Genomic DNA, 21,871 nt, shown 5'->3' with positions numbered 1-21,871 from the left:
ATAACCAAGTCTGACAGGTGAGCCACCGGCACCAGGCGCCTCTCCATCGCCGCTCTCAGGCCCCCGTCGCAGCCCCAGCGTGCAGGCCAGCGCGGCGCTGCAGATCTGTGTTAATGCCTCCGTAACTGCAGGGTCATTCAGGCTAAAGCTAACTGAAGGATTACACACCAGAGCTCCGTAATCAGCGGAGGCCAAAAGCTTCTCAGGAACATGGAAGGTTGTTTTACACCCATAGGTTGTGTGATAGCATCCAGAAAGACAGCATAACACAGAATCAAGCTATTATCCCTGTGTGTGTGTTTGTGTGTGTGTGTGAGATCTCATTATCTGCTTTCAAAAGCAAAGAGAAAAGGTCAGAGTGCAGCAAACATTGCGATGTATTATTCGTTCCTTAAAGAGAAAGAAACAAACTCGGTGCTTTTCAATCAATGATCCTCCCTTTTCCTATCAGACTATTTCTCCTATTGTAACCCAGTGAAATACAGCCTGTGATTAGGTTTTATGAGACAGATTACTGTCTTTTTGTTAACATAAAGGGATTTAACGGTGCAGTATTTCAGATTTCCATGACAGCAACAATTTAAAGTTCAAGTCACCGTCCCAAAAAAATGTTTGTTTGCGGTATAGTTCCTATCTGGATCTGATGCAGCAGGATTAGATACATACCTGGGATTAAAAAAGGAATCTGTTTCTGACAAGGACGTCATCTGAGCTTCCTGTTTCCTCTTTAACTCGTGTGTTTCCCGATCATGCGACTCTCTGTATGTTTACTATATATGAAGTTATAAAAGATCCATGTTTGTTCTGCAGTTCCGTATTCTTTCAACACGCCGGCTGGGAGTGCGGGAAGAGGCCTGACTGACTGACGTGACGTGTGTGTGTGTGTGTGTGTGTGGGTGTGTGTGTGTGTGAGAGGATTTTTATGTACCTTGGCATAGTCCAACGGCAGCTGGTCCTCTGGACACTTGAAGACGCCCTCGCTGTAACAAAGAAGCAGAGACGTTTTGTTAGTGAAACACGTCAGCGAGGAGTTTGGATCATTCACTGTGATTTCTGGTGCTAAAAAGACATTTCTGTGATTCTTAACTTGAGAGCTTTGACTCATCATGGCAGTATGATGGACGAACACACACTCATGCATACATTACACACACACACACACACACACACTCACAAACACGATCTCTGAGCCGCAGGCTTAAATGACATTTTCTCTTTCATCTCCTCAACATCTGAAGAAACATCTTCACAGATTCGGAGCTTTATTATTACCAGAGAGGACCAACATACAAGCTGGGTCCTGATCTGTTTATGTTTAATGCATTAAAGCGCTCCAGTTCTCACACTATTTTTACAGTTTCTCTCCAGTTACAGTCACTGTTTGATTTGTGTTTTACAGCTTAGACGTCACTGCGCCAGTAAAACAGCCTCTCAGCTCCAGTTTTGAAGAGTAAAGACAATAATATCATGCTCCGGGCTCTTACTCGGGAGAAAAACTGACAGTTGATTGGCCGACGTAAGAACACAAGCTGGTGTTCGCTCCTTTTACCGACGGAACAGGTTGGTTTATTGCAGCGCGGCAGAGGAAACCTCACCAGCCTGGTTTAAGGGCCCTGTGCTGTGAGGAGGGCAACCCTGCTCCCTCACAATGCAGCAGCGTCCCTTCCCTGATGTCATCATGAAATATTCACAGTTGTAAATAATGGAGGCGAGGCAGCAGCCATTAGGAGAGAGAGGGAGGCTCGCCGCAACACAAGCAAACCAGGCAGCAGGCACACAGAGAGAATAGTTAAAAAAAAGAAGAGGCAATCAGTGGCTGATCTGAGACGTGGACGTCACTGAGAGCCTCACGCTGCTCTGAAGCACAAACGCTCCTGCAGAACATAAGAAGGTCTACATGTGGACATGCAATCAACCAGCATGAGCAGCATGAGAACACGGGATATGTATGATTCATAGATACATTGTGTTCTGGTGAACTACTCCCGTTCTCAATAACAACAAGAGAGAGACTTGAGATTTATAAGAATCCTCTCCTAAAACTCCCCCTGCCACACTCTGCAGCTCTCCTCAGTTTCACAGCTTTGGTGTCAAGCTTTGGGACAAGATCTGGCGAAAAGGCATGTTAGACTATTTAAAAACAATGAGTTCTAAAGAAGTTTGGAACTTGAAAGTCTCATCCCACTCAATCTGTTCTCAAGCATCCTTTCTTTTCCAACAGGAGAAGCTGAAAATGATCAACTTTTTGTTTATTGTTTACTTTCTTCTACTTGACTGCAGCCAGACAAAACAGACCTCTGCTCTCGTGTGAGGTCATGTTTGAACTAATTAGAACTAAACAGAGTGTTTTGGCTCTTGGGTGCTCTAATTTGGCTGGCTGCAGCGTCACCTGACCGTGGCCCCCCCTGAGGGGACGGACCATGTGACGGGACACGAGTGCGTGTGTGTGTGTGTGCACTTCGCCCCGTCTAACCAGCTGCTATTGAAGCTGGGAATGTGTTGAAGAGCAGGGCGGGGGATGGTAGCAGAGGTTAGGATGGAGAGGCGGGTTGATGAAGGGGGCAGGGTACAGTGGAGGGAGGTTAATGCATGACGAGACAGCAGTAATTCTCCTCCATTAGGGTCACTGTGTCAGCAGGGAGCCCGAGACCAATTAACAAGCCACAACTGGCTATAAAAGAGGGTCAATCGATTAGGAGCTAGAGAGCCCAGTCAGCAGAGCGTCTCATGTGCAGTGTAAAATCATTTACTCATCGCTGCCGCTGAGGGCCTGTCGTGGAGGAATGAGACAGAGGAGGTACACGGAGACGATCCGGGCGCCACTGGAGAAGACACGTGCGGCCAGAAACACAGAGAGAAGAAGGAAATGGAAAGCGACAGGCTCTTGGTTTTGGACTCAGGGAGTGATGCAAGTCCAGTCCAGAAGAAAGAGCAAGCCTGGTCACACACACTGTCAGGACGAGTCATTCTCAGAGAAGTCTCAGAGAAGCCAAAGCTCCTGCAGCCGCTCGTTCACACGCCCCGGCCCAGCGCTCACGACGGCGCCCTGCCCTCCTCCTGCTCGTTAGCTCGGATCTCTTTGGAGGCACATTCTGGGCCGACCCCACACAGAACCTCTATCTGACTCAGGGCAAAGTACAAGAGAAACACTAAACAAGCTGAATCTGTACTTTGGAGTCATGTGGAGGCTTTATGAGTTCTACTAAAACACTATATTAATTAATAAACATTCCTCTTTATAGCTGCCATGGCGTCGCCTTTTCACATTAGCATAATGAAAATACGCTGGTTGGTTCTTCTTACTTGCTGGATTTTAAACATAAAGCGTGTCGTTTTTAATTAGGACAGAAACTGGAATCCTCTCCCGTTGCTTTGTTAGTCATTTATTGACCTCAAAGCGGTAAACAAATCTGCTCCGGTTAGCTTTAATGACGTAGCACTAGCAGCTAGCTAACTGCTGCTAACCTTCAGAAGCAGATGCACTTTAACTTCCTGGCTCAGAGCCCCAAACTTGACTCTTGACTGAATTATTTGTGAGAGTGCTGTTATTAAAGGATAAATATTGCATAAAGTAAACGCGTCTTCGTGTGGAAACATGCGCCATCTGTACTACATCATAACATCCCAACCTGGACGCTCACACGTTTGTCTGCCAGCGGCACTCGGCCCCGTTAGACGAGCGTCCGGGGTGAAAAGGGATAAAGTGCCAGTGTCGCGTTGGGATTCAGCTTAAGAGTGGAGAGCGTACAATATAATAGAATGGCCGCATTAAACTTTCATGGCCCCCCCCCGTCCCCTCCTCATACCGAGAGAGCAGCGGAGCCTCTCTGACCGCGCTCACCTCGCGTTCACATACTGGGCCAGGAATTAGAATTTGGCCTCAGCAGGTAGGAAATCACATCCCCGCAGGTGAAATGTGTCCATGGACTTACCCCCATCATAAACCCCTCTACCCTGTAATGGCCCCCTTCTCTCTTCCAGGGCCACAAACGGCCTGTCAGGGAGCCGATTAAACACCCAGAAAATCAGCTGACACAAACGCCTACGGTCGGGCTCTAAAATGCTACGGATTTATTGAGAATTATTTAACTAGTTTTATTTGTAGGAGAGAATCTGAGAGCTTTGGTACTTGAATATGACCTAATTCTGATACAGCCGGGCCGCACAGAGAGCCGACGCTGTGACCACTTCCTCAGAAAGGAGGAGGAAGAGGAGGAGGGCCACTAATCCACAGCGCAACCTTGAAACCTGCCGGCTCGCAGAGACTCCTAAACAAACCGCCGTGTGTTTGCACTGTGCAGACCCACTAAACAAACTAAATCAAAAGCACCGGGGCTTTGGAGAGCAGAAGTCTGCGACACATTAACACTCCAAACAGACCTCTGCCTCTGCTGCCACAAGAGCTTTCTGCTCTTTGACTTAGAGAACATCGAGAGGTTTGACCGGCCACTAACTTTAATGTTCATCCTTAACACTGGAACCTTTGGCTCTTTCCTGGATTAGGTTTTATATACACAAACAGAACCTTGAATGCCATTAGCCTCAGAGCCAATCCTGCTCCCTGCTTCTCCTCTCAGGATGTTGTTTTATCTTAGACAGAGTTCCTATAATCCTCTAGATCTGCCAGTTATGGAGTGTGTGTGCGGATGTGTGTAGTCAGGACTTCCTTCTTCCAAGCATTTCCTTTACACACCCCTGTGTGTGTGTCTAACTCATACTTATGATGTTACATATCGTCAGTGTGACTCGTGTATTCCAGGTTTTCATTGAATCTTTATTTAATAGAAAAAGGGTTTATGTTCTAATATCACATATTACATTTGGTGGCGCAACTCTACTTCATCCTTCATTTGAAGCTGTTGTAGCTTATCAACACAAAGTCCTTTTAGTTACTCCTTTGTTTCTGATTAGGAGTTGATGCTTATAAATGAAATGCAAACAAGTAAACAGACAAACATCCTGAGTTAAACTTCCTTTCCTTGCCAGAGCTAAACCTCTGGCAGCCCTGGTGTTGGCGCTCCGTGCTTACTAAGGGAGCCCTGAATCGCGGTGGAGTGGCTGGGCTGAAGCCGGGGGGGAGTTTTCACCTGAGGAACCTGATACCCTGCGAGGGCCGAGCTTCCTTCCCCCATGGCTGACTTGGCTTTCAGCCCACACATGAACCGGCTCACCGCAGCCCTCTCATTTGTCTGAAAGAGGAGGAGCTGCTCCTGCTTTGTACTCCTGCGATGACACAAAGGGCCGCAGGTGGACGGACTCCTCCTCTACATGCAGACTGTGTGGGACACCTGCAGCTGATGATACTGTGACAGATCCTTGTGCTTGGACCTCACACCTACAAAATAAGCTGACCGTGCATGCAGCTTGCTTAAGACTATCTTGCCTATAAACCCTGTGGTGTTTGTGGTTACAGGCAGACTTAAAGTGCATGAAACAATCACCAATCCTGACAGGTTTGGCTGGCAGTGGGTTGCATCCATTTTCTATTTTGCATGTCTGTATGCACGGTTCCTTTGGTTTTCGATGGATTCCAACCCCCCGCCCCGCCTGGCTCAGTGACAGTAGACAAAGGCCTGTGGTTCATGCATATCCTGCATCTTCCACCTGTAAAACACATTCTGACATCCACTGTTGTTCACCGAGGGCCACTGGCAGCCGGGCCGTATGAAGCCACGTCGTCTGACAGCCAAGGTTACGCTCATCCAGGAGACAGAAAGAAACGCCATCCGACAACGTGTCAGGCAATCCTGTCAATGCTGATTAAACGTACAGAAACAAATTAGGTGTCTCTCCCATTCTATGCCCTCCTCATCCACAGAAGCAGGAGATACTATTTCTATTATTTATTTAATAATTTGTTGGCGAAACAAAAATGATGCAAGTGGAAGACAGGCAACTACTACGACTACAAGTGTGTGTGTGTGTGTGTGTGTGTGGGTGGGTGTCTGGCCTGTTTTCCTGGATTCATCTCCAGCACCTGATGGTACACACACACACACTGGTACACACACACTCTCTCACTGGGACCCAAATGTAGACCAAGATAGCAGAATCACACTATTGCAGGGCGCTTTGCTATGAACTCTCCACCAAACGTGAACAAAGGAATATGGATTTGAACGCAGCAGGGATGTTGTTTGGCTTTGTAGCTCGCATTATCTGCAGCGCGCCGCAGATCACCGCCGTTGTCAGGACACCCGAGGCGATGCTTGCTCCTTGCTTATGCCGTCATCGCTTATGTAATGATGCTGCTGCTGCTGCTGCCCCCCCCCCCCCCACACTCAGTTCATCTCACCATGCTGACATTTATGAACACGAGCCATCTGTGAAAGCTGAAAGGTTAACAGAATCTCGCCTGGTTTTCTAAAATAACATGTCTGCCAGTGGCTAAAAAGTAATAACGTTTGAGTGTGTTAATGAAAAGGTAACAAACTTTAACAGACATATTAGCAACCAAAAACATACCTTTAATAATAAACCGTCTGCTAATCTGAATGCTGTGTTAAGGCGTAATCCTAATTTAAAGGATTAAACCTTAAAACATTAAAGCTACGTAGCTTTTTATGTCATTACTAGAAATCCTTTTGCATTAACTGGATTATTACACTTATAATGGTATCTTATCATAGATCTGCTGGATGATAGATTTGCTTGCATCCCTACTAAGGTGATATCAGATAATTAATCAAAATCTGTGCGCAATTACACAATGACTCATCTAAACCCAAGAGAGATACGACGTTAAGATCCATGGCCGCGATAACAAAACTGGTCTTTATAAAAGGAGGAGCCACCTGCCATGAGGAGGACGAGCGAGAGGAAGAGGAAGGATGGGTGAATGAATGAATGGAAGGAGGGAGGGTGTATAGAGGAAGCGCAGCAGCCATCTGCAGGCTGAGCACAAGCCAGCGAGATGCCATAATCCATCCCTAAGTGAGCGAGGAGGCGAGGCGGCGGCGGCGCGCACAAGTGTTCATAATCCCTGGCGGTGTCTCCTTCCATCAGTGTGATCGGGTTATGACATGAAGGAAGTTAGGACGTGAAATGCTAATCCAGCTCCACTCAGCACTCCTCCTTTACTCACGCGTCTATCATGTTCATCACAAACCCAAATGTGCCTCCCATGACTTCATCCTAATTCTTACAGGCCATGTTAGGAGTATGCCACAGCTTAAAGGGCCACACGCACCTCCATTACATATTCATGGCGTGTAGATTGTTTCCGGCATGTGGCGCTCACGTGCCGATCTGACGCACAGATAAATAAAACGCCTGAATGTAATGAAATGCTGCGGGATGTTTGGCGCTCCTCGTTTGATTTCATCCCTCAGATTATACGCTGCATGCTGGAGGTGGAGGCAAATCAATCCACTTTCATTAACTGCATCTGATCTGAGTGCAGGGGTGTGTGTGTGTGTGTGTGTCTGTGTATGTGTGTGTGGGTGGGGGGGAGGGGGGAGTGAGGAAAAACTGTCCCATCAATTGCATCGCTGAGCTCATGCATGAGTGCCATCACCCAAACCCACACAACAGAGGCAAAGCTCACACACAGACACACACACACGCAGCAAAACGACCACCAAACGGAGGCGAACCCACACACACGCGCTGCTCACATGAAAGGAGGGCTTGAAAGGAGATGCTTTACGTTTGATCTGGTTGAGGGGGGGCGGGGGGGGGGGGGGATGGGCGGAGGACTACGCCCGAGGAGCCAATGAAAGTTCTGAGCTTTGGCGTGTCGCAAATGTGAGAGAGAGCAGCAGAGAGGAAGGTTGCCGGAGGTGTGAAACGCATCACTCTCCATTTTTACTGGCCGCTGTCACACGTCGCCAACGGCCGGATGACACCAGAGAACGAGAGAGGAGCGCGTCACTCAGCTCAGATGGAGGTGGTCGTACTCCGCTCTGCTTCACAGGCACGTGTGAGTTCAGAGGCCTTTTAATCACAGATGGAGGATCTAATTTTAGCCCTGGCTTCAGAGGGCAGATTTCTCCTCAAAAGGGCGATCTACAGTGATGACGAATGGCTCTCAGATGCTGCGGCGCCGCCACGCTAATCCTGCAAAGATTTCTACACTAGACTGCGGGGCTCAGAAATTGCCGAAAGCACTGCCTTGTCTATTACAAGGAGAACTCCCTGCCAACTGTGTGCATATGGCGCTCCAAACACAGGCTCCAGACACAGTCATGCTCCTTTTCCTCAAGCCACAATGATGAATCAGCAATCCAGTGTCGCCATCGAGGAGAAGCGCAGCATGAAATGGCAGCGGCAGTGCGCTCCGGGCCGCTGTACAATCAGGACGGGATGAATGAAACGCTGTTGTGCATTTTCAATCACTATATGAACTAGAGACAGGGGGGTCATTAGTGTGTATACCTCCACCAAGGCTCAACAGTCCAACAATCATAGCTCCGTCTAACTAATTCTGTCAGATTAGGTTTTAGAAATCCTTAAGCGTTATTAATTAGAAGAATTAATAAGGCTTCTGTTCTGTCACTAAATGGCTTCATTAGTAAAATAAAGATCTGTGTCTCTGTGAGAACTTGGGTCTTCGCTCTATGGAACCCTTCTTACATATTCCCTAATATAATATCAGTATCCAATAGCGGCTGCTCTCAGTAATGGGTGTCACTCCACTGTGCAACACACACACCATGCAGTGTTCCTATAGGGAAGCTAAACACTCAGTACTGTGGTCTGTTTCAGTGAAATCCTGTACTAACAGCTGGATGCATTATACAGCATGGGCACTGAACAGAAGACTGATACTAATCCAGAACACCTTGAAAAAGTAAAGGTGTTGAACCAGTGTGGATTTTACATGAAAGGAAGAAGGCCCACACACATACACACACACACCTGATCACTGCCAGAACCTAATGGGTTCTTCCCTGGATTTGTGCCCGACCTGCCCACCAAGTTTCGTGAAAACTGGCTAATGACTTTTTCAAGCAAACCTGCTAAAACAAAACCCAAACAAACAAACAAACAGGCAAACAAGCAAACCCACCAGCCTGGATGTAACTATGGCCCCCTTGGCAGAGTAATAACAGGTGTGCCGTCTCAAAAACACACACACTTGCTCATTTGCAGGTGTTTCACTTGAGTCCTTTTCTGTCGTCTGCAGCTCTGAACCTACAACCATAAACTCTATCAGAGGTACTAATTATGATGGTAAACTTCTTCAACAACTTTCGACAACCACGATATCTGACAGGTAGGTGGGAGGTTTCAGGTTTTGAGTCAAGACAGCCTCGCCTCCTGAGGAAGAGCGAAGAGGAAGAGCCAGATAGGAATCCAATGCGTCCAGCAGCATATCATTCACGGTGTATCGTTCCCCTTTTGCTCTCCGCTGCGTTTGTTTTACGACTTTCAAAAACGGGCAAGATCCTTTTCACCCGCAAGCCGAGAGGGTCAGTTCCCTTTTTAAAAAAAAATTGAATTAACTCCATGCTCGGCCACCGGAGGCAACGCATCAATCAGAGGCCACTTAGAGGTAAAGTTTCACGATGGGCCGTTCTCCAGCTCTGCAGCACCTATAGACACGTGAGCTCGCCGCCCTCAGCTTTACATGCTGGCGCCGTAAATCACATTTTATAGTCGTATCGTGAGCGGAGCACTTGGCCCGTTTACAGTCTGCTCTCAGTGCCAAGGCCCACGGAGGACAAGTCGGATTATTGTTTATAAAAACGCTAAAATCTACGGCTGCTGGGACCGGAGTCTCCGCAGAAACGATGCTCTCATCGGCCATCAATTCAAATCGCTCCTTCACTGCGGGGCGAACGACTGTCAGTCCTCTGGAAAATATGGACGACAAAGACCAGCCGCTAAGCAATGTGAGAGGGGGAAGGAGACGTTCTGCCCTGTAGGAGATTCATTTAAACACACACCATCACTGAGTAGAGTCTGGGTAACCGGTCCAAAGGCAGATGATTTCCTCCAGCAGCAGGTGTGCAGGCGAGATAATCCACGCACTAACAGCTGATTAATAATTAACCTGCACTCGTCCGTTATGGGCCAATGTTTGAGATTACAAAACAAGAGACAAAAGAAAGAGAAGAGAAGGGAAGGAGAACAAGGATGTGTTGATGTGCCTGTGAATGAAGGCAAAGGGACAAACAGCCAGCAAAGCTATGATGACATGACAAGACAATGTAACCGTGGGGACTCAAATGACATCATTGGCGCATATTTTTGCAGGATGACATCATTCCACTGTACCGGCAGTTGCAAAAGACATCATGGGCTGTGGCAAGATGAAAAGGGGGGGAGACACAGAGGGGCAAAATCCCACCCAAACACCCACCACCCCTATTATTGTAATCGTGTATGTATTAAAGTGACCTCTATGACATCACTGTTGCTGCTGGAGTGTGTAAACGAAAGGCCCCTCCTAAGGTTAGAGGAGCTGACTCTGCTAGAAAAGTTCTTACAGTGAAGCTTTGTTGGCTTTTCACTTCTTTATTTCTGCCATTTTTCAACACTGGCAGCTAAATAAGCCGTATGATGTCACTGAGGTTGTGTCCCTGACTTGGCACATTTCAGGCTCATTTCGCAAAAAGCTTTTTGTGTGGCGTCGCCGCCCCTTTAAGAGAGGTAAACAGCAGTGTGTTTGCTCCCAAGCTGGTGCAGGATTACACCAATGGAAGAACCCTTTACATCGCCGTTTCAAATCTCCACCGGGTGTGTGTGGCGACCTCGTGGGTGACCCTTAAATGTGGCCTCTGCATGCTTGGCTGCAACGACCCACACACTCCAACGCAACTCATTAGATCCTGTTATACACCACTATTGCACATGGAACAACAACAAGCTACAATCTCTCATTTCTATGGCTGGGAGCTTTTCATTGCGTTTTAAAAAGAGCTCCCCCAATTGTTCCTCTGCAGCAGGTCACTGATGATGTAATGCCCCGATTGGCTGCGTTGAACAGGAACTCTATCACATCGCCCGGTAACGCCGAAACGAACAGCTCTGCGGTCATTAACCACATGTCTTTTCTTTCTTGTCCTTCATAGATAAGTACTCCACACACACACACAACCCTCGAGCTGAACTGCTGTGTGTACGTGTGTGTGTGTGTGTGAGATAGCAGGTGTGGGTAAACCATTATCAGCTTTGCAGTGTGAGGAAGTTATTTTAGTCCAATCCCACCAGAACACCTTTGGAAAAATGTGCAATGCCCTGTGTGACACAGCCATTAATTAGCAAGGGGAGGAGGAGAGCCGCTTCAATCACTCAGGACCATTAAAGTACCCACACAGTGACTCAACACCAACCAATGTGTGCATGCCTGGGAGGCGATAAGCACATTTTAGATCGGTTGAACTTTGACAGAGGGACGTCTGAAGCCTGAACAGGAGATGGAAGACGTGTGTGAATCACAGCTCAGAGCGCCGGCATATAGACTTGGAAGCTGTGTCTACAACGCGGATTACCTCCAGAAAAAACACTAATCCAGATACCTGACACTGATAGTTTCTGTACCAAACACACACACGCACAGGAAAACACACGCATCATTTGCATTTCAATTCAGCAGCAAACAGAAAAGATGATTTTCCCTGATTTGTCAGCTGATTCCCGTCTGTGAGGTGTGAGGCTCGGCTCTGCCACTAACAATTTTAGGTCCTGTGCTTTTGTGTCCATGGTAACTGTGAGGGAAGGTGAGGGCTTTTTAGGTGTGTGTGTGTGTGTGTGTGTGAGCGTGTGTGAGCTGGGGTCTAGCTGCTGAACACACAACACATACTAACAAAGAAACAATCGATGCTCGCTGCTCCTCTAATCAGGAGCTGTAATGGAGTCTCGTCCATGTTGTGACTCCTGCTTTCCTCATCTGTCCGATTCTGGAGACGACGCGTAAATCAAAACACCCAAACACTCCTGCATCCTCTGCACTGCTCCCCTCCGCCTGATTCTGATCGCGCTTGACGCCGCCGCCGCCTCCTCTCCTGCACTCGGTCCACTCGTCTCTTTGTGGATGCAGTTTCTTTGTTTAGCGAGGCGAGGCGCTGACGTCAAATTGCCTCCTTTGTTTCAAAGCGCCTCGGCTGCATTGTTCCTCTCCGGCATGAAATCTCCAACCTGCCCCTGTTGCCGGGAGCAACAATGAGATAAATGACAAGACTCTTCAATGAGTGTGCAAAAGAGCAGCGGGAGAACGGAGAAAGAAAAAAAAGGAGAGGAATCTGAGATAAATAGAGAAGCCACCTGTCTCTCATCATAAATCATTTCAGCCGACGGGGAACAGATAAACCACACACACACACTGCTTATCTAACACAACTATCCAACAGCTTAACTAAGTATTCTGATTGAGTCACGGTCACATTAAACCCCCTGGCCACGCTTCATTACATCCAGGTGAAGTATACCAGTGGTCATTCTCCTGCCACAGTCAGCCAATCACAGGCCGCCGCCGCCGCCACCGCCGCCACGCCTGACTGAGGCTGAGAATCCTGCTAGACAAAAACGGGGGGGCTAAAAAAAAAATGATTCCTCATCCTGAACGAGCGACTGAATGATACATCTGGACGCGCAGATGACAAAGGGACTTCCTTCACGCGGGCCTTTCATCGGATCAATAGTTAGCTTGTGCGCAGGGGGAAGGAGGAAGGCAAGGAGGGAGGAAAGGAGGGAGGGAGGAAGGAGCTGGCGAGGTGCACCGCCGTGTTGACATATCTGAAAATGAGCTTGCGAGAGCCCCTCAGACGCCACACAAGGGAGTGAGTGTACTTGTTGGAGTCATCGAGCTGTTTGGTTAGAGGAGCACCGCGGCAAACACAGCAGAGGAGGAAGAGATGAAGCAGGAGAGGAAGGACGGAAGGAACGGCGGCAAATGGGCAATGACCTTAACATTGACTGGGCCGCCGTGGATAAATGGCTATAATTCAGAGTGTGTGTGTGTGTGTGTGTGTGTGTGTGTGAAGAGCTTAACTGCTCTGCTGCCACCTGTTCTGCACTACAGAGGAGCCTTTCACTGTGGACAGGTGTCTCCCTCCCTCCCTCTCTCTCTCTCCCGCTCTTCCCTTCACTCCCAGCTGCTCCGCTTTCAGACCTCAGACACAGATTCCTCACATGCCGGCCCGTCCGCTCGGCAACCGCGGCGACGGTCAATCGGCCCGCCTGTGAGCGTGGACGAGCCCCCGCCGGCGTATCGCACAAGGCGGGAAATGAAAACACTGCAGATCTCTTGGCTTACATTGTTTATGGCTGAATGTGGCAGTTGTTGTGCACGTTTGTGTAACAGAGTGTCGCTCATTAGCAGCAGGCCACTCGGGGGGAAACATGAGGATGGTTCACTTCCTCCATAAACACTAAGTATGACATCGTTTCACACGCAATTATCAGTACGACTCAAATTCATGGAGAAATGATGTTTGACAGGCGGCTGCATCATCAAAGTCACTTCAGAGTCTGAGTCTGGTTGATCATTATTACATCATTATTGTTGTTATTACTCTTATTATTATACTATGCTTTGGAAATGTTACTATGTAGAAAAATGTGACCTCAATCAAACAGAAGGTCTCTGCTGGCATAATATCTGTGGGAGTGTGAACATGTGTGTGTGTGTGTGTGTGTGTGTGTGTGTCTGACACGCTGTCGTCTGTCAGCTTTCTCGCTGGTTCACTGACCTGTGCCGAATTAGGGGGGAGGGGGGGGGACAGAGGCGTAGATGAAGCCTAACCAGAGCTGCCGGTCTCCATACCGGAGCGCTGAACCTTAAACTCTCTCCCTTTAAACCTCCAAACACTCATTAGGACAAATCTGTGTGTGTACGGCAACACGGTGCACCTTCATTACAAACGTGTACGCGCTGTAATAAACACACCTTTATCTTAAGACGCTCCACATAGCGAGCATACTTGGGCAGGTGTGAGCACTCGCCGCCGCCACGTTGTGGAGATGCGGGCCAGTTGGCGCGGTTCCAGCAGCAGCAGAGGGCTGTGTGTGGGGTTTGTGCCGCCCGGTCCCAGCATGCTCTGCTCTCTGAGCGAGGGGGCAAGGTGCTCCGCTGCATAGCTGGAATGCTTTCCTCCTTTTGTTTGGCCCAAAGTGCTGCGAAATCCACTTGGAGGGCCCTGGTGCAGGGGCGGACAGGTCGGGGCATGTCTGCATGCGGCCGGGGCCCCGAATTAAGCTCAGATCAGTCGGATTGTGGTTTAGCGGTGGTTTGGTTAATTAACTGGACTCAGGGAATACATGAGATAAATCAAAGTCCTACCCAGTGGCAGCAGAGGTCACAGCCGCCGCACCTCGTTAGATTACAAAGAGTCAGAATCACAGCCAAGCAGCAGAGAGTTAACCCAGCACCGTGCAGATCAGGAAACGTTCAAGCTCGTCCGCCGGGGCATGGAGCTGCTGGAGTTACAAAGTTCAGTGTCATTGTGTGGGGCCAGATCTCTTCCTTGGCGTATGTATGTTCAAATCCATCAGGAACATGCAAAGAGCACGTGAGCGACGGTGCTCCTGACGTGTGTAACCCTCAGTGCTGCATGTCCCCGGCCTTTTGGGTTCATATGAGACGCTCTGTTCTCTCATCCTGCAGCAGATGGAAGTTTTCACGTCTGTCGCGCCTGTTAACAACCAGAAACCGTGACTTCTCGCCGATTCCGTCGCCGCTCATAACCTCCTTAGCGACGAGCAGACGACGTGACCTCCTAGTGACACGTGGAAGGACTGCTGCTCCGTCTCCAGGGAGGTTTTTAAAGAGACGTTCAGACAATTCAATGAGAGAATCCACCTAAGAATGTTAAGTGGCCCTCTAGCCTTGTGGAGAGGTGTGAGTTTGGCTCCGGAGCGGCGGCGGCCCGAGCGCTTTCTTCACGCTCACGCAAAACAGCTGTCACAACACGGGTCTCCTAATGACATCTTTACTCGTTCTGCGTGTTTCCGTGACTTCTGCAGCTGGTCTCTCTCTCTCTCTCTTACTCCCTCTCTCTCTCCCTCTCTCTCTCGTAGCATCGCCATCGTCACAGCTGCATCTCCAAAGCTTTCTCCGCTTCCTCCCAGGAGACTCGCCGCAATTACAGTACCTTATCCTGAAACCGGGCCAGCTTAGGCCGTTTCCGTCCCGTCTCTGGGGCAACGGCGCTCTGTGGAATCGCTTAGGAGACGCCAAAGTTTTTTTTGTCTTAATCCGGCCCGATTTCACACTCATCACATCATCATATCGCTCCATAAAGGGCATCAACAAACTGTTCTGTCAGCTACAACCGGGTCTTTCATGTAAAGACGCTGTCAGTTTGTTTTCTTTACTGTGAGCCATAGTGGGAAAGTTGCCTCGTTGTGTTTGTTGTGTTTACATTCATGCTGGCCTGATGTAATGTGAACCATGGCTTGTAAATAAAGTCACACGGTCTCACAAGTCCTTTGCGTTGGAGTGTGTTGATGATCTGACTCTGGTCCCTGTGAGTCCAGCAAAGCACGACGCGTTCACAGTCACACCAAGTTAGATTTTGATCCTCACATCACACAGACACGCGGGTCCACTCTTTCCAAATGAGGGCACTTGCCGGCTATCAGACGTCAACATCCATTTCCTTCAAATGCCCCCATAACGCACTGTGTATGGGGGTCACTTCCTGTTGTTGGGTTAGTTTACATTCACATTCCTGCAGAAAAAGAGGAGGAAAGATTTGTATTTTCAGGCTCAGCACTGTTATTTGATGTGCATCCGAGTTCAAAAGGCACCACTGTTCTCATTTGCATTAATAAACCAAACTAAACAAATTCCAGCTCCAAAGTCTGAATAAACAGCCTCCTTACTGCAGGACAGAGCAGCTAGGCAAATGCTACAACTCGCTGATAAGCATCTGAATCACTGCAGGGGGGGTAAACAACCGTGTTAAACTTTAAAGATCAGGCTAATCTTTGTTTCAAAGTCCATTAGTGTGGTGATGTGTGAAGTTCAGGAACATTCGGTAAGAACAAACTCTCTCTACCAATCACCGGAATCACTAAAGAGTTCAGAAAGTGTGAGCAGACGCACGGAGCAACATCAGAGTGGAGGGTGATGTTCAGGGAGTTTAGGTGCTGCAGGTGAAGGGAGAGACAGACAGGTTCAGTGCTGGACTTCAGCGTTTGGATCTCTCACATGTCTGAAGTGCACGTGTCTCTCAAGGCTCCTTCTATGCATTGATGTGCTAAAGTTTACTGGGTCGCTTCCAGCTCTGTCAGCCCCGAGCACGTCAGCCGCCTCAGAGCAGAGCGGAGGAGGAGGAGGAAGAGGAGGAGGAGGAGGAGGACTGAGGGCTTTCACTCCAACTCAAACCCAACAGAACAGAACAGAACAGAACAGAAGTGAACAGAACAGAACTCCTCTTTGTGCAGCTCACTGACCGCCGTTGTAACCAAGAGATGGACGGACAGCAAAGTCACACACACACACACACCCCCACACACACACTCTCCCGGATCTCCACCCAGGATGCCGGTGCAGCCTCTGGGACACCTGCAGGGAGGGACTGTGAAGGTCTCTGTGATGGGACCAGAGGGACGGGGACGGTAAAGAACACACGGGCATTCATCAGCCATCCGTGGCGTGGGTCCATTCAGATCCAGATACCCACTGAGGCACAAAGCCCCAGCTGCATTAAGTGGCAGACTTATAGAGAACACTGGGCACCAAAGCCACACAGGCTCCACTTAATCCTTAAAGAAACACAGTGACAGCAGCCAAAGTGCCTCCACATACATCCATTCACACACACACACACACACACACACACACACACACACACACACACACACACACACACACACACACACACACACACACACACACACACACACACACACACACACACACACGCAGCAGACAAAGATGGATTGATTTTGCATTCAGTGGAGAGAAATCTTATCGGTAAGTTCTATTCCACACTTCCGCCAATGTTCCCTGTTGTAATCGGCGGCTGCTTTTTGGAGGGAGAGAGTAGAAGATTGAAGCGGAGGCTGCGGTTTGGCTGAAGCTGTTAATTGTGCATCAGGGTGTTCGGACGATCAAAGCGTGGGAGAGAGAGTGAGAGCAGGGAAAGTGAGTCCAACCTACAACCAGAGAGGAAAAACTACACAACTCACAGAGGACGTGTCAGAGTTGAACGAATCACGATCCATTCCCCTACCCAAAAACACACACACCCTCGGTTTTGGGACGCAGAATAATCGACCCCAGAACATTTCTCACATTAGCCCACTTTGGAGTTCCTGGTGGCTCTGGCTGAGTCCGACACAGTGGCACTAGTGACTGCGTTGAGGCCTATAGGAGGAAGTTATTGAGCTGAACAAACCAATTATAACCCTGTCAAGGCGGCGGTCGCAGCACTGCATCATTCCCACAGAGAGACCACTGTCGCGTCGCATCGCACGCCATTGTTCTGGCTCAATAAATTCAAAATTGATGAGCCATGAGCTGTGGAATGAGTGGAACGGCCGTAAACTCAGATCGGGCCTTTTCTTCGGGGGGAAAGGAAATGGTTGTTCTTCCCCGGGCCGGGCGGCTGTGCAGCGAGATGTGGGAGCACGTGAGTCATATTTGATGGCAGTGGTGTTAAGCTGCGAGGGCCTGGGCTGCGTTTCACCCCGTGACTCTGGCTCCCAGACCCGGGCCGGCCTCCAGGACTGCTGTTGTAATAGTATTTACACATTCCTCTCCTCCGAGCGGAAACACGGGCCGTTAACATGGCATGCCAACATGCCTGTGGACAAAGACGCTCTTTTCATCACCCGGAGAAGAATTCACGTGTGTTTCACCTCGAGTGTCACTGCGGTCTGATTCCCTGGTGGAGGATGATTAACGCCGGAGCCATGTCACGCTGCAGCTCTCTCTTTTGGAGTTTGGTGGCTTGTTGCGACAGAGCGATGATCTCTGGAGACGGTGACTGAGCTGGCAGTGTGTGTGTGTTTGTGTGTGTGTGTGTGAACGTGGGCAGGCCGGGCTGGCAGGCCTGGGCTGGATGTTACACGGGCTTCAACAATTACAGGAAAGGATCAGGTTAGCGGCACAATGGCCAGATCATGAGCTAACTGCTCCGTGTCAGCCTCAATAAACTTGAACTTCTCCTCACAATGATCCTCGCTGTCCTGTGAGCCGTCAGCCGAGTGCTGAACTGGCTCAGGCCTCAACTGGCACACTTTGTTAATTAAAGCGCTGACAATACAGCCAGTCAACCTAGCTACAGCTCACTCTCTCGCTCTCTCTCTGTCTCTCTGTCTGTCTGTCTCACTCTCTCTCCCCTCTCTCTCACCCTGACTCTCCCTCCCCCTCCCTCCCTCCCTCTCTCTCCCATCTCTATCTTCTTCCCACACTCACTCTCTCTCACTCCCTGTTTCTCTCGCCCCCCTCTCTTTCCCTCCCCCCCTCACTGTCCCCCTCCCTCTCCTCCTCCTTCTCTCTCTCCCTCTCCCTCTTACTCTCCCTCCCTCTCTCTCTCTGTGTCACAGTGAGTCGTGGGCGAAGTGCTGCAGAGATATCACTCTGCTGTAGATATGAAGGTTTATTTAATGTTTACTCCATGTGGAAAGTTGACCAGGAATGCATTGTTATTAACACCAGTGTGTGACAGATGCAGGCTGACGGCTCACTGGGAGAGAATCAGGCTCAGAAATCCAATATTAACCCTCCCACTCGTCAATAATCAATACCTACTGCAAGTTTGATCCCAATGACGTCAATACTTTTTTCAATGCTTTCAAGTCTGTAAATAGATGCACTACTTTATTCAGTCATCAAACTCAGAGTTTCAAACCAAAGTTTATAAATATATACTGTATATATTTGTGTGTAAGTAAGGAGTTTTGCACAAAATGATCAGAACTCGAGGTACATCCAGTATCAATCAATCAATCAATCAATATTCAAACTCCAAATATTCTTACTATCAAAACTAGGAACTGCATGGAAAGCACAACCGTCTTGACTCGAGTTTTACTTCCAACATTCAGGCCTGGAACATTATATAATTGTTTACACCAGGATGTGACGATGTTCTGATTATTCCTGATCGATATCATTCACACACTGCTGTTACACAATGTCATCAAGCTCTCAACACACGCTTGGTCTCGCAGACATAATCAAAGAGAAGCATCCAAACTTCCACAAGCTGACGGACTTTGCTGGTCTGAGTCACACTGTGGGAGTGAAGCAGCAGGGGGGAGGAGGCAGGAGGGAGAGAAGACAGAGGCGGGCATTGATCAGAGGTGATCACCGTTCTTCCCCTGCTCTCTTTGTTCATCCTTAATTTCAACTTTCCAGCCTGATTTAATGCCTCGCAGCTATGGGAGCCAGGGGTGTTTTCCTGCTGACTCAGACTGATAAGGTGCATAACAACGCGCTCACTACAATGGACTGATTCATTATTTATCTCCTCTCCAGCTCGCTCCTGTCACTCTCTGCAACCAGACCTTATTTTATCATTACAAGTCTCTGAAATTAACCATTAGGTGGATGACAAACGAGAACCTAAACCAAACACAAGAGTGAGGTTTTCTCTTACTGGCTTGAGGCAACAAGTGTGAGTAAGGAGAAACATATCTGCTTGTAAGTTTCCCCGCAGGGTGTTTTCATGCGTCGAGTGGTAAAATTTAAACTCCCTTTTCAGTGCTACTTGTAAACAAATTCAGTAAGTGAAATAAAACTACAAACAGCAGCGGTGCAAGCCACTTAAAGTCTGCATGACATGAGGCTGAACAACAGCAAACCACAACGTTTCAGGGCCTTTAAAGCCAAATCTAACAGTTAAAAGGTTATATTTAGCTATATTAGAGATCTTTGAAGGGTGCTTGGTAGCTGCGTTTACACACAGCTGAGGCCAGGAGACAGTGTTTTTAAATGAAAATGAGCAAATGACACGTGTGTGTGTGTGTAAGCGTGTCAGAGAAGCTTCCCATACCTGTCACTAAAGCTCTGATTTGACTGACAGGACATGAGAACAGAAGTGATGTCTGCTGCAGCGCTACGGCTCCTTTTCCACTTCATCTCAAAGCACAATAACATTAATATGATAGATCTGTGTGTGTGTGTGATTAAGTGGCCTTTTCGTTCCAACTAGTTGCTTCCTTCATGTCCAGGTGACAGCAGAGAAGGTGATGGTTTCCTGTGTCAGTTGGATTCATATTTTGACAGTCTACCACACAACAAACACTTAACAAAGACCTCCATGTTCAGTGGGAGTAAGGAGGAGGAAGAGGAGGAGGAGGAGGAGGGTGTGGTTGTCCTCTTAGACCGCTGACCTTCTAGTCAAAGGTCCCTCAGTGCCCCCGGTGCCCTGACTGACTGACACCCATGAAGGAATCCGTCTAATCCTATACTCAGGAAGACTCCAATGCCTGACCCCCACCCTTACACACGCGCACGCGCACACACACACACACACACACACACACACACACACACACACACACACATTGAAGTACCCCTTCCTATGCAGGATCAGCCCCCAGGGCAGAAACACAGACAGGATGAGAAGACTTGGGCCCTCTGCAGGACACACAATGAGAGCACACACACACACACACACACACACACACACACACACACACACACACACACACACACACACACACACACAGGCAGCACAAAATGCAACATATTACCATGACTGACTCCTTTGTCCCTAGAGACTAAATTAGATTTTTTTTTTAAGGCTCAGGTCTGCAGAGGAGCCCTGACATCATGAACACACTCCTGCTCTCTGATTGATTGATAAGAGCAAAACAACAGCGGTCATCTGCTTTGACTCGCTCTGTCTGTCTGCCTGTCTGTCTGCCTGCCCGCCTCATCCACACCACAACAATGGAAGCATGTCAGTGTGTGAGTAACTGCATGTAGTGTATGTCATCATCCAGACCCCTGCAGGCTGCTCTGGATGCTCCGGATGAACAAAAGGCTCCATCAGTCATGCTTTGCTTTACGCTGACATGGTGTCGTGGCCTTGCGTTGGACCTTTTTAACGCAACAATGACACACGCACACACGCGCGCGCGCACACACACACACACCTGAGAGTGCAGGTGCATGGAGCAGCTCGGAGGTACTGAGGTGAGAAGGACACACCTACACACACACGTACACTCACACACACACACATCCTTTATTTACTGACGCTCTACCGAAACTAGACAAGGCTGCGAGCTCCAGTATCGCCCGCAAAGAGGTGGATCTTGGACACACACACACATTATCTCTCCGTCTCTCTCTCACACACACGTACGCGCACACACACACCGTACCTCAGGAATTCTTGCAGACAGGTGTCACAGAAGCGGTGTCCACAGGTCGACACTTGGACCGGCTCCCGCATCGCCTTGCTGCAGAGCGGACACTGGAACCTTCGCTTTGGCTTCTCCAGAAACTTGTAATCAAAGCCGGGCATGGCTGCAGCTTCTCCCTCGCTGTGTCTCGGCCTTCGCTGCAGGTTTTCGGTCTTTACGGTGATCGGGAAGGAGGAAGAAAAGAAGAAAAAACACACACACACACGGCCGCGTCCTCCTTCCTCGGTCCCCGGTGAACGGGGCTATTTACGCGTCTCACACCGCCGTTTAAGCCGATGAGGGGTTCATGTCACGTCCCTTCCGCCGCCGACTGATTCGTGGGAGATCGGAGCCGAGTCCTCCAGCCGTTTTTCCCGTGTGACAACCGAGGACGCGGACCGGACGGTGGCCAGGGTGGTCACGGATGTCCCCTGACAGCCCTGTGCAGGTCTAAACCCGGGTTTGTTTGCGCCTGTGTGGCCCTGTTCCCCTCTGACAACTGAGCACAATGCATTACCCCTCCGTCTGTTTAGGTGCACCGAGCCCCGCCTCCTCCTCCTCCTCCACCTCCTCCTCTTCCTCCATGCAGGAGGAGTCAGGAAGCTCCTCTCAGTCA

The 21,871-nt window shown here is 49.0% G+C and overlaps 1 protein-coding gene across 1 annotated transcript in view; it reads right to left on the bottom strand.

The window, feature by feature from the left end:
- The window catches only part of traf4a (tnf receptor-associated factor 4a), a 28,067-nt gene extending 6,285 nt beyond the window's left edge, over window positions 1–21,782 (bottom strand). Inside the window, exons 1-2 of the mRNA XM_076146093.1 lie at window positions 21,235–21,782; window positions 929–980 (exon numbers count right to left, since the gene is read on the bottom strand). Of these exons, the coding sequence (XP_076002208.1) occupies window positions 929–980; window positions 21,235–21,377 (195 nt within the window). The 5' untranslated portion in view covers window positions 21,378–21,782. The remainder of the gene's footprint in view (window positions 1–928; window positions 981–21,234) is intronic.
- Between the last annotated feature and the right edge of the window lie 89 nt (window positions 21,783–21,871).

The sequence above is a fragment of the Genypterus blacodes genome, unplaced genomic scaffold (assembly GCF_046128005.1).
Source record: "Genypterus blacodes isolate CSIRO-AG114 ecotype Tasmania unplaced genomic scaffold, CSIRO-AGI_Gbla_v1 ptg000032l_1, whole genome shotgun sequence".
Classification (NCBI taxonomy): Eukaryota; Metazoa; Chordata; class Actinopteri; order Ophidiiformes; family Ophidiidae; genus Genypterus; species Genypterus blacodes.
Note: the sequence above shows the minus strand (reverse complement) of the source record. Positions and strands in the feature narration are given on the sequence as shown.